General features: G+C 36.6%; 2 protein-coding genes across 3 annotated transcripts in view; one reads left to right on the top strand and one right to left on the bottom strand.

The window, feature by feature from the left end:
* The first annotated feature begins 504 nt into the window (after window positions 1-504).
* LOC107672047 (short transient receptor potential channel 4-associated protein-like) lies at window positions 505-9,151 on the top strand. 2 transcript variants are annotated; one of them, XM_016465135.1, is made up of 20 exons: window positions 505-644; window positions 913-1,041; window positions 1,169-1,285; window positions 2,357-2,414; window positions 2,533-2,588; window positions 2,693-2,821; window positions 3,430-3,631; window positions 3,741-3,926; window positions 4,012-4,154; window positions 5,025-5,153; window positions 5,251-5,309; window positions 5,397-5,498; window positions 5,606-5,689; window positions 5,800-5,890; window positions 6,468-6,608; window positions 6,707-6,818; window positions 6,909-7,021; window positions 8,102-8,308; window positions 8,399-8,543; window positions 9,047-9,151. In XM_016465135.1, the coding sequence occupies exons 1-19, from the start codon at window positions 522-524 to the stop codon at window positions 8,534-8,536; spliced, it is 2,319 nt and encodes a 772-aa protein (XP_016320621.1). In that variant the 5' UTR covers window positions 505-521; the 3' UTR covers window positions 8,537-8,543; window positions 9,047-9,151. The 2 variants fall into 2 exon arrangements, with proteins under 2 accessions (XP_016320621.1, XP_016320620.1); XM_016465134.1 differs by lacking the exon at window positions 9,047-9,151 and having other exon boundaries at window positions 8,399-8,960.
* A 1,954-nt stretch (window positions 9,152-11,105) lies between these two features.
* The window catches only part of LOC107672010 (myosin-7-like), a 19,781-nt gene continuing 14,630 nt past the window's right edge, over window positions 11,106-16,256 (bottom strand). Inside the window, exons 31-43 of the mRNA XM_016465051.1 lie at window positions 15,363-15,559; window positions 15,077-15,260; window positions 14,822-14,987; window positions 14,561-14,685; window positions 14,342-14,457; window positions 14,070-14,262; window positions 13,291-13,494; window positions 12,981-13,106; window positions 12,678-12,848; window positions 12,477-12,581; window positions 12,302-12,397; window positions 11,998-12,135; window positions 11,106-11,596 (exon numbers count right to left, since the gene is read on the bottom strand). Of these exons, the coding sequence (XP_016320537.1) occupies window positions 11,585-11,596; window positions 11,998-12,135; window positions 12,302-12,397; window positions 12,477-12,581; window positions 12,678-12,848; window positions 12,981-13,106; window positions 13,291-13,494; window positions 14,070-14,262; window positions 14,342-14,457; window positions 14,561-14,685; window positions 14,822-14,987; window positions 15,077-15,260; window positions 15,363-15,559 (1,833 nt within the window). The 3' untranslated portion in view covers window positions 11,106-11,584. The remainder of the gene's footprint in view (window positions 11,597-11,997; window positions 12,136-12,301; window positions 12,398-12,476; window positions 12,582-12,677; window positions 12,849-12,980; window positions 13,107-13,290; window positions 13,495-14,069; window positions 14,263-14,341; window positions 14,458-14,560; window positions 14,686-14,821; window positions 14,988-15,076; window positions 15,261-15,362; window positions 15,560-16,256) is intronic.

A 16,256-nucleotide genomic window follows, 5' to 3' on the forward strand; every position in this document is an offset into this window, starting at 1 on the left:
TTATTAGAAGTAGTAGTATTTGTTATTGATGTTTGTGTGTGATTTAATACTAAATGTACCATAGTTAAAAATCTAATAATAATAATAATTATTATTATTATTTCATTATTATTTATTGTTGTTTCTAAGTTAAAATATACATGAAGTTTTTTTTTTTTCATTTATTTATTTGTGATTAAATAGTACATGCATCAGGGTTAAAAATCATAAGGAAGGGATACACATACACATAAGTATGTGGTTTATGCCCATAATAAGCATGCTTGTATATGTCTTTATGCCTTTCCAAGAGACCAAATAATATATTTATTTTTTTATATATATTTGAACGTTTGAATATAGGTGTGTATATTCATCAGGGTGTCATCTATGAGTTGCATAGCTGTAATTCAGTAGGGGTCAGTAACACGTGTTCCGCTGGTTGTAGTTTCCACGCCAGTCCAGTAGGGAGCAGTATTAACTCTGTCATCCCCGCTGGGTTCGTGGAAACTTCTCAACGTCACAACGTCAGAGGAACAGCAATGGCGACAAGAAGCGCTGGGTTTTCACGGACCCAAACAAGCAGAGGAAATTCATGCAAAAACATTTTTAATAAAATCCGACAAGGCCAAATCAAGGGTGTTGGGTTGACTAGAGTGTCTCAGGTGAGATCTTAAATTATATGAAGGACTAAACTGTCTTCAAAGCGTTTCTTGGGCACTGTTTACATACGAGGGCCTGAAGAGCCATGAATATAAAACAGGTTTCAAACAAAAATATACAGCATTTAGAGGATATCACTTGCCTAAGCTACTTAGTGCTAAAATAATCAATGATACTAAGAAGAGTAATAATATGTGTCTGACCTGTTTGTCTTACTTGAAGTGTATTTTCAGTGCTTGACAAGTGTTGTGATTGTGTTGTCAAATGCAGTTTCCTGTGGCTCTGCTGGAAGAGAGAGATAAAAGAGCTCAATGGCAGGGGATACCAGTGTTATTGAGGAGACTTCATGAGAGCAGCCATCCTAACAGCGATCTCTCCAAGATTCACAGCATGGTCATGGTATTCAAGACTCCCATGTCTGTTCACACAAATGTGAACAGACATTTCATTTTAACATCTCATTGCCTTAAGTACATTTGTATAATTTGCTATTAGATGTAAAGTGAGTTGTTTTGTGATTGTGCAGGAACTGTCATCATTGCTGTCTATGGAGGCTATGTCATTTGTTACAGAGGAGCGCAAAACACCACAGGAGTCTACTTCTCCAAATACATATACGTTTGACTTGTTTGGAGGAGTTGATGTGAGTTTTTTGTAGTTAAATATTACTCCTTACTAATCTTGATCAAAATAAGTTTAATTGCATTCAGTTTGAAGGCATTAATGTGAATAATTATTCTTATTCCTCTTGAATGTAGTTTTGAGTTTTGAGTTATGCTTGATCAAGAGCTCTGAGAGCCTGTAAAAATGTACACTATTATACAAACTTTTTTGAGTTAAAGGAATACTCAGCAAGGAGCGTGAAAAGCAGCGGTCCTTGTACTGAGCCTTGTGGTACTCCATACTGTATTTGTGATCGATATGATACCTCGTCATTCACTTCTACGAATTGATGATGGTCAGATAAGTAAGATTTGAACCATGCCAATGCAATTCCACTAATGCCAACGTAATTTTGTAGTCTACTCAAAAGAATGTTGTGGTCGATAGTGTCAAACGCAGCATTAAATTAATCATTAAATTGTTCAAAATTGACAGTAAACACATTGAAACTATTACAAAAGATTTCTATTTCAAATAAATGCTTTTTGAACTTTCTGTTCACCAAAATATACTGAAAAAATGTATCAGTTTCCACAAAAATTTTAAACAGCTGAACATTTTCAACATAGATATTAAGTTTCTTAAGCACCAAATCGGCATATTATAAAGATTTTAAATGTATATTAATGCTGTTATTTTCTGATATTTAACAGCTCAGCAGCGGTAGATTTAGAAACGAACACTCTTAAAAATGTAGTCAAAGCAGAGTTTGTGCTATAAATAATTGTTACTTTGATAAACTGAGTTTTTCCATCATGCTCTGTTTTTATCCATCAGTAAAATGTTGTAACATATGGTATTTTATTATGACATTGATACTCACAAGAATTTAAGTGACAAGAGCTTCTCATCAAGTGCTGTTACATTTTCTTAGCTTTGTCTTCTTATTCCGCTCTTGCAGTGTGGAAAAAACAGCAGAAACTGAACTGTACCAACTTGGAATCATAATATTTTAATTTGAAAGAAACCAGTTTTGCTGGTGCTATAATTATCATAATTGCAGAATGCAGATTTGTTAGTTACTCACTATGCTTTTGTCATTCATCTACAGTTATTTGTAGAGATTCTGATGCGGCCAACGCTCACAGTACAGGAAGACCTACCCATACGTAAGCTTATTTAAATAATAAATCCAAGCTTCTTTATTTCCATAATTTAAGAACAGAAATAATACTTGTTTTCAGTAATGATGTCCCAGTCATTAAAGGTTTGCTTCCTTATTTTCAGTGAGTGATGATCTCATCAAGGATTGTCTAAGTGTTCTGTACAACTGCTGTATATGTGTAAGTATAAAACAATGTGTATGACTCTGGAAGGACGCAAATAATAATTCAGAATTATTTAGCTTGTTTCCTTATGAGTAACAGCCTCTGTTTTTGTCTGACAGACAGAGGGTGTTACAAAAAGCCTTGCAGCGAGGGAGGATTTCGTCACGTTCCTGTTCACTCTCATGTCCAATAAAAAGGTTTTCCTACAAACTGCCACTCTTATTGAGGACATTCTGAGTGTTCGAAAGGTAAAAGCCAAAGCATATACACTGTTATTTAAATGTTTGGGTTCAGTATAATTATGTTTTGAAAAATAATACTAATAATACTAATAGTAATTTTTCAGAAACGTTGCATTAAATAGATCAAAATAACTTTTGTTACAAGTGATTTTTATTTTAAATACTAATATCATGTATAATTAATTTTTTGGATAAAATAATATTTAATGTTTGATATATTTATATTTAATATGATTTAAATAATTTAAAATAACATTTTTTGTGGAAACTGATACTATATTATACTGTAATATGTATCAGTTCCCACAAAAAATAAAAACAGCACAAATGTTTTCAAAATTGATAAGAAATTGAGCATCAAATCTGCATATTAGAATGATTTCTGAAGGATTTCTGACATTGAAGACTGGGGTAATGATGCTGAAAATTCAGTGTGCCATTACAGAAATCATTTACATTTTAAAATGTATGGAAAGTGTTTTTGGTGTGTTCTTTAAAGGGGTCATGTGATGCAATTTCAAGTTTTCCTTTCTCTTTGGAGTGTTACAAGCTGATTGTGCACTATCTGAACTTTAGCAATGCAATAAATCACTTTTTTGCCATTTCAATCTTAGGAAATCATCCAGCTTGAAGAAATTCCCAACTTGGCTGGTCTGGTCCAGAGCTTCAACCAGCAGCAGCTGGCCAACTTCTGTCGTATCCTCTCAGTCACCATATCAGAGCCAGACGTGGGTGTAGATGACAAACACACCCTCCTGGCCCGCAGTACCCAGCAAAAGACCAGCACATGCCCATCACGTGCCGAGAGCAACCAGGGTTAGAAAACACACCTGCAGTTAATCCACACAAAATGTTGACAGGGTTATAAAGGCCCTCATGTAAAATAGCACTATACATTTTACAGTGTCATGTGATCTTTCTGCAGTGACTCTGGTGAATATCCCAAGTTTCATTGAGCGTCTTTGCAAACTTGCCACACGGAAAGTTACAGAGGCAGCGGATGCCTCTGCCCGACTGGAGCTGGAGGACTGGCACAGTTGGCTTGACAATGCATTGGTTCTGGATGCTCTCATGCAGTTAGCAATTGAGGAAGCAGAGCAGAGCAGTACAGGTGAGGTCCTCCTCTCTTTCCCGCTCTGGTATTTCCATTAGCTGTATTATTTGGTCTCACCAAGTCTCGATTGGCTGTCTTTCAGAGTCATCTGATGAGAGCTCGCTGTCCTCTAGCCCGCTTAGACACAGGCTGCCCCAATCTATGAAGATCGTACACGAGATCATGTACAAAGTGGAGGTTCTCTATGTGCTGTGTGTGCTGCTTATGGGCCGACAGAGAAATCAGGTAATGTGATGGGATTGAAGTGATTGTGAATTTTAATACATATGACGTGGAATGAGTCAGGATGATCTACTAGTTAACTGACCAGTCACTTAATAATGTGACTTAATGTTTAGAGTTTGAATTTTTGTGTGTGTGTGTGTGTATATATACAGTATACAGTGCTGTGAAAAGGTTTTTGCCTGTTTTTTTTATTTTTTGCATATTTGTCACACTTAAAAGATTCAGATCGAGCATGAATGGACTGTTTAAGCATCTCGATCGGATTTAAGTCCGGACTTTGATTTGGCCACTCCAAAACCTTAATTTAGTTTTTCTTGAGCCATTCAGAGAAATGATTAACAATGCAGATTTATTTTCTCAGCCGCCTTTGATCATATTTGCCAAGGGTGCCAATAATTCTGACCACGACTGTGTGTGTGTGTGTATATATATATATATATATATATATATATATATATAAGTAAAACAGTAATATTATGGAATAATACAATTGCTGTTTACACACAATTACACAATTTAAAGTAACTGTTTTCTATTTAAATATATTTATAAAAAATTATTTATACCATTGGTATCAAAGCTGAATTTTCATTATTATGACAATGAATTATAAATGTCTTCGCACAGTCTTCCATGTCATCATTCTAATATGCTGAATTGCTCAGGAAACATTTATTTTTATCAGTGTTGAAAACAGTTGTGCTAATTAATATTTTACTTGAAACCGTTATGCTTTTTGGTCAAGGATTCTTGGAAAGAATGAAAAGCATCTTTAATGTCTTTCAAAATTAAAACTAATCATACTGACCCTTAACTTTTGAATGATATTTTGAAGGATTTTTTTCATAGATTTTTACTCTTGTGACACAGGTTCACAGAATGTTGGCAGAGTTCAAGTTAATTCCAGGTCTCAATAACCTGTTTGATAAGCTGATCTGGAGAAGGCAGCCTTCTGGTCACGTCCTACATCGGCAGAACCAGAACTGTGACTGCAGTCCAGTAAGAAGCAGCCCTTTATTACTCTTAATTATTTAAAAGACTCTTACATATGGATGATTACAGTGGGAGAATACAGTTCTTTTCCCCTCTACATCAGGAGATCTCGTTCAAGATCCAGTTCCTCAGGCTGCTGCAGAGCTTCAGTGACCACCATGAGTGAGTATCACAAAGAGATGCAAGGAAATGCTAAAATTGAGAAAAATCCACTGGTCTGATAGGAAACTTTTTCTTTATTGTTCACAGGAATAAATACCTTCTTCTAAGTGGACAGGAACTGAATGAACTGAGTGACATCTACCTGAATGCAAATGTCTTTGAAATGGAGGCACTGAATAACACAGACAGGCATGGGGACGCTTTTCATATCATATTACTTAAGTTCTTCCTTATTTTAACAGCAGTTTTGAACTGCTCATTAATTGGTTTATATTAATTGGTCAATTGGTTTACAGGAACCTTGTCTGTGATGGTAAAAAGGGTCTTCTTACACGGTTAATCTCAGTCATGAAGAAAGAGCCAATTGATTCTTCATTCAGGTGAGATCTTTAGTTACATTTTGTGATGTTTTCTTACACTTACTGACCTCTTCATTTCATAATAGACATCTTGTGTCTTGAGTTTGACATTTGTCAATGTCTGGCTTCAGGTTCTGGCAGGCAAGAGCCGTGGAGAGTTTTCTGAGAGGAACGCCATCATATGCTGATCAAGTGTTCCTTCTCAGAAGAGGCTTGTTAGAGGTGAGCAAAATATGTGTGTAATGCATTACATTGCCTGCGTGAGCATACACTGCCATTCAAAAGTTTGGGTTCAGTAATTTTTTTTTGTTTTCTTGAAAGAAATACTTTCATTTAGCAAGGATACATTAAATTGTTTAAAAGTGAAATTGAAGACATCTATAATGTTACAAAATACTTATTTCTAATAAATGCTGTTTGATGTATCAGTTTCCACAAAAATGTGAAGCAGCAAAGCTGTGTTTTCAACATTGATAATAATAAGAAATGTTTCTTGAGCAGCAAATCAGAATATTAGACTGATTACTGAAGGATCATGTGACACTGAACACTGGAGTAACGGCTGCTGAAAATGAATTGCAGGAATAAATTACATTTTAAACTATATTAAAATTGAGAACTGTTCAGATTATGTCAGACTGTACTAGTATTTCAAATATTACTGTATTTTTAATCAAATAAATGCAGCCTTGGTGAGCATAAAATAATTCTTTCAATAACTTTAAAAAGCTTAACCAGCCCCAAACTGTAGTGTGCAGTTATAGGACTATTAAGTCATCTCATAATTCTCTTCTTTCAGCATATTCTATATTGCATCATCGACAGTGGCTGCAAGTCACATGATGTCCTTCAGAGCTACTTTGACCTACTTGGTGAACTTATGAAGTTCAACATTGATGCCTTCAAAAGATTTAACAAATATGTCAACACAGAGGAGAAGGTGGGTTTACAGTCAGACCCTTTGTGATTTTTCTTATATAAGACACTGAAATGATCCAGTAACTCTCAAATCTGTCTTTCTCCCTTTTGACACCTCAGTTTCAGATGTTCCTGACTCAGATCAACAGCTCTCTGGTAGACTCTAACATGCTGGTGCGATGTATCGTCCTGTCTCTGGACCGCTTTGAGAGCCAGACGAAAGATGTGAAAGGTTTGACTCAAATGAGACTCAAACCAGTTAATTGAGAGATGGATGAGTGTTAAAGAGTGTTAAAAATGTGTTTCTTTGTCCCTTTCTCAGTGGTTGAAGTGTTTTCAGAGTGTCGCCTCTTGTCCTACATGGCTCAAGTGGAAAACAGGTTGTCCTTCCTTTTCAGACTGACCAGCATCATCAATGTCCAAACCCTCACTCAGGCAAGTTATACGAGTGCATGAGTGCCAGTATTGACACAGGGAAGGGTAATAATCACTGGCACATGAGCAGTAGCAAAAGTGGTTTATGCAATGTATTCAGGTATAGCTGAAGTCCTTCACACCTGCACGATGAGCTACATTAGCAGTAATCGTTCCTGCGCGATTGAGTGGCTGACACTTCACAGTTCTGCTGTATTTCAGAGGCCACATTTTAAATTTATGTATAATGCTTTTTTTTTTGTAAATATTCTTTTTACGAAGTGAATAAGCATGTTTTTTATTGTTATGCTGTAACAACAGTTCATCAGATTTAAACTGAAATTAAAATTTTCAGTTAAAGTTTTATTAACTTAATTTTTAAACTTTTAAAAATGGTCAGTATAATTAATAACACATGAACTAGGAACATTCTAAATGTGTCTTCATAATAAAAAAGTTGCTGACTCCTGTTTTATGCTGTTATCCAAAATGATGAGCTGAATCATCTCATTCAAGGGCGTTACATTCTAAATGTATTAAAAACATGCATAATTAATGCAATGCATACATACATATGGTAACACTATTTTAATTTCTGAATTGAAATAAATTAATTCTGTAATAACCATAGTTTCATTGTCCTGAATTTCTGAAATAATGTTTAAGATCAGTACATTTACATGTTTTAAAAGATTCTTTCAAAGCAAAATATGTTATTACTGGTTTCAACACATGACAATTTTAGAGACATTAATATTTATTTATTGATATACATATATATTTTTAAAACCAACAGTAATACAAAGGTTACATTAAGAACTTGTTTAAAACTCTACTTACAATTTTTCTGCTACACTCATTGTTACAGTGTAATTATACATTTAAGTACTGAGTAATATTTAACTTTATGTACTTACTATATGATTAGGGTTAAGATGAGTGTTTGGTTTAGTGTTAGCTACATGTAATTATGTGTATTGTTATTATTACTATAGTAAGTACGTGTAACAAGAATGACACCATAAAATAAAGTGTTACTGATTTTTTTTATATATACCATTGACCCTTAAAACTGATTGGCATGATTTTGATCAATCACAGGAGAACGTGAGCTGTCTGAACACCAGTCTGGTGATTCTGATGCTGGCGCGGAGGCGGGGTAAGTTGCCTTTCTATCTGAGCGCTCTGCAAGAGAAGGAATATGCAGAGAAATATCCCGGCTGCCTGCTCAACAACTTCCACAACCTGCTGCGCTTCTGGCAGCACCACTACCTCAACAAGGACAAGGACAGCACCTGCCTGGAGAACGTGAGCTCGGCTCCATTGACCAAACACAGATATCCTCTCACGGTTGTGAGCTCTTAAGGCATAAACTTTTCTATCTCTTTCCAAAAACAGAGCTCTTGTATTCCCTTCACCTACTGGAAGGAGACGGTCTCAGTGCTTCTGGGCTCTGGAAGAAGCTCACGCTGTGCTATTGCCTCCTACATTGATGAAGCCTACAGGGACCTGGACAGAGACTTCCTGGAGCTGTGACTATAGAGACTGAGAGGACTCTCTTTACATCAGAATTACATCATGCCTAAGTTTATCAGACCTAGTCCATTCAGATGCATTACAGAATAGGTGTGTGTGTGTGTGGATGCAAGTGTATCTGGGTATTCATGGTGCTGAGGGTATTGATCTGCTCGTGTTCAATAGTATGAATGTATGTTGGCTCAACGTATTAAATGTGAAATGAATGTGCTTGGGAATATGTAATGCCACTGTAGGTGTGTTTGTGTTTGCAGTGGCACAAGAGTCTGGATGTTTTTCAGTTGGTCCATAGAGTTACAGCTGTCTTGTTATCTAGTGCTGAGCTCTCTCGCCCCATGAAGTTTGGCTTGTTTTACACATCCAGAAATGACAAACTCCTGGAAGTAGTCAGGAAGAGCCTCACTGCCTCTTACTGCAAAACAAACAAAACGGCTATTTCAGGGACATTCTAATGTCTAATATTGGTGATTGGCTTAGTTTACATACTGCCTGTATATTTATGTTATTATGCTGAGAGGACTCTCTTTACATCAGAATTACATCATAACATCAAGTTTATAAGACCTAGTCCATTCAGATGCATTACAGAATAGGGGGGTGTGTGTGTGTGTGTGTGTGTGTGTGATTTTAAATTTTCAGCCCCGAACTCACAGAGTGACAACACAAAATCAACAGAAGAAAATAAAGATCTTGTTTTATCACAAGCATGTTTCTGTCTGTATGGCTACTAATTAATCTGTTAAAATCAGTTTGTTATGGAACCGTAGGGATATAGAGCCAGGTTTAAGATTTTAACTTTGGGATTATTTTTGTAAGAGTCTGATAAATTAAAAGATATTATTTTGCAGCAAGTTTCCGGGGTTACTTTATATTTAATGTAATCTACAATTTTTGTTTTCTATACTGATAAACGAAATTATGTAATTGTTCTTTCTCCATAATTCAAAAACAACAGCCCCTTCTACCAGTTGGTACAAAACAAGTGGAAGGGGCTGCCCCTTCTACCAGTTGGTCTTTTGTCAGATTACTGCTGATTACAACAGTGTGTAAACTGGTAAAGGAGAGACCAGTTAAACCTTAGTAAGATTAACTTTTTTTCGTACCAGCCAGATAATATTACATTTGAAATCATTTACATTTACTTAATTTGAAATCATCATAATCAAAAATGTAAAATTCTAAGAGACTAACTGTGACTCTACTTTTTGAGTTTTCATCCCTGGAAGGAACATAAAAGTGATCAGTTACTCCACTTTGTTAAAACTAGAAGTGCGGGTTTGGTACATTATTTGGTGACAGGTTGTGCTGGACCAGAAAAACAAGAACACATTTTTAGCATTTTTATTCCAAATGAATTTCTGTGCAACTTGACATGATCAAGCAAACATTTCCATTTAGGCACTGTTTATTTATCATGTCCAAATAGCTTTTCAAATACCCTGTGGGTCCTTAAACTCAGTCCAGTTTCAGATCAGCTGTTACAGAAAGGTACGAGAGGCACGCAGCTGTTTCCTCATGCTGCTCTTCAGCTGTACTCTAATGACACTGTGATTTTCCAAAACATTGCAAATTATGAGCTCTGCAGTCTGAGACCTTTCCAAGAAGGACATATGAACAAACACTTAAAAAAACTTTTCAAGACTACAGTTTGACATTTGAAAATCAGCATTTTATCTTTGAAGGCTTCAATCACAACAAGAAAAATCAGTTTGCGTTGACCTTCAGTAAGCATTAAACATTTCCAAAACCTTTGTGCCTTGCAGCATTATACAAAGACCAAAAAGAAAGGAAAGGTACTTGTCACACGATACATGACTCTTAAAAGTCATCTGGCTTAAGTCAGTCTTCACTCCACGATCTGTGAACAAAAAAGTATGTTTGTTATGACTCATTTTATTTTTTATTTCAGTTTATTCACACTTAAAGGGTGAGTTCACCCAAGAATGAAAACTGTCATTTTTATTTTCCTTGTTCCAAACCTGTATGACTTTTTCTGTGGAATAGAAAAGAGCATATTTTGAAATGTCTTAGTGTTCTCTTTCTCTCTCGCTCTCTCTCTCTCTTTCCTCAATACAATGAAAATGGGTCAATGGGTTCCAGTGTTGTTTTGGACCCCTTTGAAATTCATTGTATGAATGAAAAACAAAATATCATCTTTTGTGTTCCACAGAAGAAAGAGGGTGAGTAAATGATGACAGAAATCTAATTTTTGGGTGATCGATCTATTTAAGGCTGATTACAACAGTGTGTAAACTGGTAAAGGAGAGACCAGTTAAACCTTAGTAAGATTAACTTTTTTTCGTACCAGCCAGATAATATTACATTTGAAATCATTTACATTTACTTAATTTGAAATCATCATAATCAAAAATGTAAAATTCTAAGAGACTAACTGTGACTCTACTTTTTGAGTTTTCATCCCTGGAAGGAACATAAAAGTGATCAGTTACTCCACTTTGTTAAAACTAGAAGTGCGGGTTTGGTACATTATTTGGTGACAGGTTGTGCTGGACCAGAAAAACAAGAACACATTTTTAGCATTTTTATTCCAAATGAATTTCTGTGCAACTTGACATGATCAAGCAAACATTTCCATTTAGGCACTGTTTATTTATCATGTCCAAATAGCTTTTCAAATACCCTGTGGGTCCTTAAACTCAGTCCAGTTTCAGATCAGCTGTTACAGAAAGGTACGAGAGGCACGCAGCTGTTTCCTCATGCTGCTCTTCAGCTGTACTCTAATGACACTGTGATTTTCCAAAACATTGCAAATTATGAGCTCTGCAGTCTGAGACCTTTCCAAGAAGGACATATGAACAAACACTTAAAAAAACTTTTCAAGACTACAGTTTGACATTTGAAAATCAGCATTTTATCTTTGAAGGCTTCAATCACAACAAGAAAAATCAGTTTGCGTTGACCTTCAGTAAGCATTAAACATTTCCAAAACCTTTGTGCCTTGCAGCATTATACAAAGACCAAAAAGAAAGGAAAGGTACTTGTCACACGATACATGACTCTTAAAAGTCATCTGGCTTAAGTCAGTCTTCACTCCACGATCTGTGAACAAAAAAGTATGTTTGTTATGACTCATTTTATTTTTTATTTCAGTTTATTCACACTTAAAGGGTGAGTTCACCCAAGAATGAAAACTGTCATTTTTATTTTCCTTGTTCCAAACCTGTATGACTTTTTCTGTGGAATAGAAAAGAGCATATTTTGAAATGTCTTAGTGTTCTCTTTCTCTCTCGCTCTCTCTCTCTCTTTCCTCAATACAATGAAAATGGGTCAATGGGTTCCAGTGTTGTTTTGGACCCCTTTGAAATTCATTGTATGAATGAAAAACAAAATATCATCTTTTGTGTTCCACAGAAGAAAGAGGGTGAGTAAATGATGACAGAAATCTAATTTTTGGGTGATCGATCTATTTAAGTATCTGAGATCAGTTGAGTGTGTGTTACCTTGACGACGTGAGTCTCTCGGGTGCGCACACGTAGCTTGTTGACCTGAGATTCGGCTATATCTGCCCTCTCCTCGGCTTCATCCAGCTCATGCTGGATCTTCTTGAACCGAGACATATTGCAGTTGGCCTGCTCCTCCTGCCATACGAAAGTAAAACACAGAGCTCTGAAATCTGTGTGCCTTAGAATGGACAACGCCATATTGTTTAATAGGTCACATGATATATTTTTTCAAACACCATTTTGGCCCAATTATATACAAAAAGAATGAAGCTGACAACGTAAATGAACAGGAGGTACGTACTGCATCCTCGGCTTGTCTCTTAAAACTCTTTAATTTTGCCTGTAGTTTGTCAATCAGGTCTTGCATCCTCAGGAGAGTTTTCCTGTCCTCCTCTGTCTACAGACAGAACAGTCTTTTAAACGCACTGAAGATGACAGTTTTTCCTATTGTTTCACGTGTGTCCTGTGAGTAATACCTGGTAAGTGAGCTCTTTAATCCTCCTCTCATATTTTCTTATTCCTTTTTCAAATTCTCCGCTCTTCTGCTGCTCGCACTCCAGCTCTCCCTCTAGCTCTCGCACCTGAAGATTGAAATGTTCCCACAGATGCAGGTTAATCCATAAAGAATGTTATATACATGTCTCGACCAAAGCTAAAATAGACATTTTTCTGCTTACCCGAATTTCCAGTTTCTGAATCTGTTTCTTTCCCCCCTTCAGCGCAGTCTGCTCAGCCTCATCCAGACGTATCTGCAGGTCTTTGATGGTCTGCTCCATGTTCCTCTTCATCCTCTCCAGGTGGCTGCTGGTGTCCTGCTCCTTCTTTAGTTCCTCTGCCATCATGGCTGCCTAATGAGGGATAAATTCGGTTAAATGCTATAATATCAAACAGCAAAAATACTTCTGGAACCAACGCAGCTGAAAAAGTGGGCAGGCACTAATGCACACTATCGTTGTTCCAGGACCAGTATAGGAACTCACATCAGTTATGGCCTTCTTCGCCTTCTCTTCAGCATTACGACACTCCTGCAGAACATCATCCACCTCGCCAGACAGTGAGGACAGATCACTCTCTAACTTCTTCTTGTGGCTCAACACTGCCGTGTTCTGTAGAGATCAATGGATTGACAGACTGTGAGATTGTGATCATTAATGATTAATGATATAGTCACCACTGATTAGCTACTACTAAATATAAGAAACTTTAATTTTCTGTAAAGCTGCTTTGCAACGTTTTGTATCGTGAAAAACGCTATACAAATAAACGTGAATTGAAATGATTGAGTCTTACCTGAGCGTGCAGCAGGTTCACTCTCTCAGTGGACTCCAGAAGCTCGTGCTCAGCGACTTTACGCATACGGTCTGTTTGCTCCACCACTCCACGCAGCTCCTCCACCTCTGCAGTTAGCAGGGTGTTTCTTCTTTCTGTGACCGTCACCTGCTCCTTCAGGTCCTCACACTGATGTATAGACTCATCGAACTCTAACTGCAGGTCCTGAGAAGACAAACCAGTTGCGCTTGATAAAAGAGCACTAACATGCTAAATTTCAACGATTTCATTGTGAGTAATACAAATCAATAGGTATGAATTGATATTAAAATACTGGTAGATACAGATAAGCTAGTAATTATTTTCATGTTAAGTCTAATGTTAAAAAAATATGATTTTGTCTAAATAATTAAAAAATAAAATCAGTTATTTTAAATGCTACAAGTGAACTTAGGCATCACAACATTATTATGTACATTATGAAAATGGACAGTCATTTTGAGATCGGCTAAAGATTACATTTTAAGTGTTATTAAATTATTCATGGTATTGATGAACTTTAAATGAATATTAGATGACAGCAAAAATAATCTAAATGTAAAATTAGAGGAAATGAGCATGGACAATTAAATATTCAGTATCAACGGATAATGATAATTAAAAAAAAACATTCTTTAATCACTATATTATGCATCCCTAAAGATTATTCCCAGTTCGAGATTTTAAGATTATTCAGTTCTTCCATATAGTTGATTATCTTTTTAACCTGCATATTGATTCAACCAGTTCTTCTGTCTCACCTTGATTTGAAGCTGTAGGTTGCGCACCATTTTCTGAGACTCCACAGCTTGTCTGTTTGCATGGTTCAGATGGATCTCCATCTCATTCATATCTCCCTCCATCTTTTTCTTAACCCTGACTGCCTCATTACGTGCGCTGATCTCTGCATCCAGTGTGGTCTGCATGGTGTCCAGAGTCCGCTGATGGTTTCGACTGCATTGATAAATAGTTTAATGTGACTTAATTATATGCTGGAATTTTAATAGTATGCTTTCTTGTCTTTCTCCCTTACCGGAGATTGTCAATCTCTTCATCTTTCTCTGCAAGTTTCTTTTCAACTTCAGTTCTGGTCTGGCTGAGCTCCAGCTGGATGCGTATGGTCTTACTTTCCTCATGCTCCAGTGTGCCCTAAATCAGACAGAGTTACAGGCACATTAGTTTCTTACCAAAGTATATAATTATTAATGTCCGCAGGTGAGCATTGTCTGGTATCTCAGGTAATATTCATCACCTCAGCCTCCTCCAGTGCTGCTTGGATGCCGCTCTTCTCATGGTCCAGCACCTTCTTCATCTGTTCAAGCTCATGGATGGTCTTGTTGCCATGACTAATTTGATCAGTCAAGTCAGTAATTTCTTCTGCAAAACAAACATATTGGTTGGGCTCATTTTGAAAATCATTCTGGATCAAAATCGAATCTCCCTTCCTTATTATAAATGTATGCTATTTCACAGATAGCATACATTTCCTGAAGTCTATGTACAGTCTTTGTACCCTGCAGGTTCTTGTTCTCCCTTTTGATTGTCTCCAGCTGGTCTAGGGCTTCTTCATAGGAGTTTTTGAGCTTGAAGAGCTCTGTGCTGAGACTACGGGACTCTTTCTGAGAGCTTTCCAGCTCGGCCTGTGTCTCCTCAAACTTCTGCCTCCATTCACACAGGACCTGGACATAGTAATAAGAATATGTGTTAGTCGAAAATAAATATGAACAATGGCTGGTTAAATCAAATATTTAAATACTTTCATCCTGACCTTATCAAAATTGCGTTGCTTTTTGTCCAGTGCAACAGCCACAGCATTAGAACGCTCCAAATCAACCATCAAGTCCTCAATCTCAGTCTGCAGACGATGCTTGGTCTTCTCCAGCGAGGCACATTTGGCATTGGAGGCTTCCACTGCCTCCTCAGAACTTTGGAGCCGTGCAACTAGCTTCTTCCTGAAGGAAGATAAATCAGTTTTATAAAATAAAGCAGCAATTCTGTTTGTTCAGTAAACAAGACACAATGTTACACCGACTGACAGCAGAGTGATCTCTTACTTGGCATCCTCTAGTTCATCAGTCCTCTGAATGGCATCAGTCTCATACTTTGTCCTCCACTGTGCGATCTCGGCGTTGGCTTTAGACAGAGCACGCTGCAACTCAGATTTGGCCTCCTGCTCCTCCTCAAACTGCTCTCTCAAAAGCTCACAATCATGCCTGGATGACTGTACTGCATGAGCTAAACTGTTCTTTGCCTGGTACATAAACACAAACCCAGTATGATTTTAAATATGATGCAATTAAGATGAATATACTGAATATATAAACACTATTGTTCAAAAGTTTGGGGTCAATAAGATTTTTAATATTCCTGAAGTAAGTTTCTTATGCTCACTAAAGCCGCATTTATTTGATCAAAGATACGGTAATACAGTAATATTTTAAAATAATATTACAATTTAAAATAACAGTTTTCTATTTAGATATATTTTAAAATGTAATTTATTCCTGTAATGGTAAAACTGAATTTTCAGCATCCATAATTCCAGTCATGATGCTTCAGAAATCATTCTCGTTATGCTGATTTTGGTTCTCAAGAAACGTTAAAATCTTTGTAAAAGTCTTTAGTGTCACTTTTAAAGGGGTCATATGATGCTTTTTTAAAGATCATTATTTTGTGTATTTGGTGTAACAGAATATGTTGACACGCTTTAATGTTCAAAAAACACATTATTTTTCAAATACTGTACATTATTGTAGGTCCTCTATGCCCCGCCTCTCTCAAACGCTTCGTTTTCTACAAAGTCCCTCCTTCCGACAAGCGCAGTCTGCTCTGATTAGCCAGCTGACCCAGTGCATTGTGATTGGCCGAACACCGCAAGCACTCGTCGGAAATGTAATGCCCCTTACCATAATCGCGAGCTTCATCTTTCAAAATAAATGTAAAGACAG

Source organism: Sinocyclocheilus anshuiensis, unplaced genomic scaffold (assembly GCF_001515605.1).
Source record: "Sinocyclocheilus anshuiensis isolate Anshui unplaced genomic scaffold, SAMN03320099.WGS_v1.1 scaffold1053, whole genome shotgun sequence".
In the NCBI taxonomy this organism is placed as follows: Eukaryota; Metazoa; Chordata; class Actinopteri; order Cypriniformes; family Cyprinidae; genus Sinocyclocheilus; species Sinocyclocheilus anshuiensis.

Excerpts from the sequence above, each read along its gene's own strand:
- LOC107672047 (XM_016465135.1), top strand. The coding sequence starts at position 522 with ATGGCGACAAGAAGCGCTGGGTTTTCACGGACCCAAACAAGCAGAGGA. Across the intron at positions 3,632-3,740 it reads ACGTGCCGAGAGCAACCAGG|TGACTCTGGTGAATATCCCA; the intron begins GTTAGAAAACAC and ends ATCTTTCTGCAG. Across the intron at positions 5,499-5,605 it reads GCACTGAATAACACAGACAG|GAACCTTGTCTGTGATGGTA; the intron begins GCATGGGGACGC and ends ATTGGTTTACAG.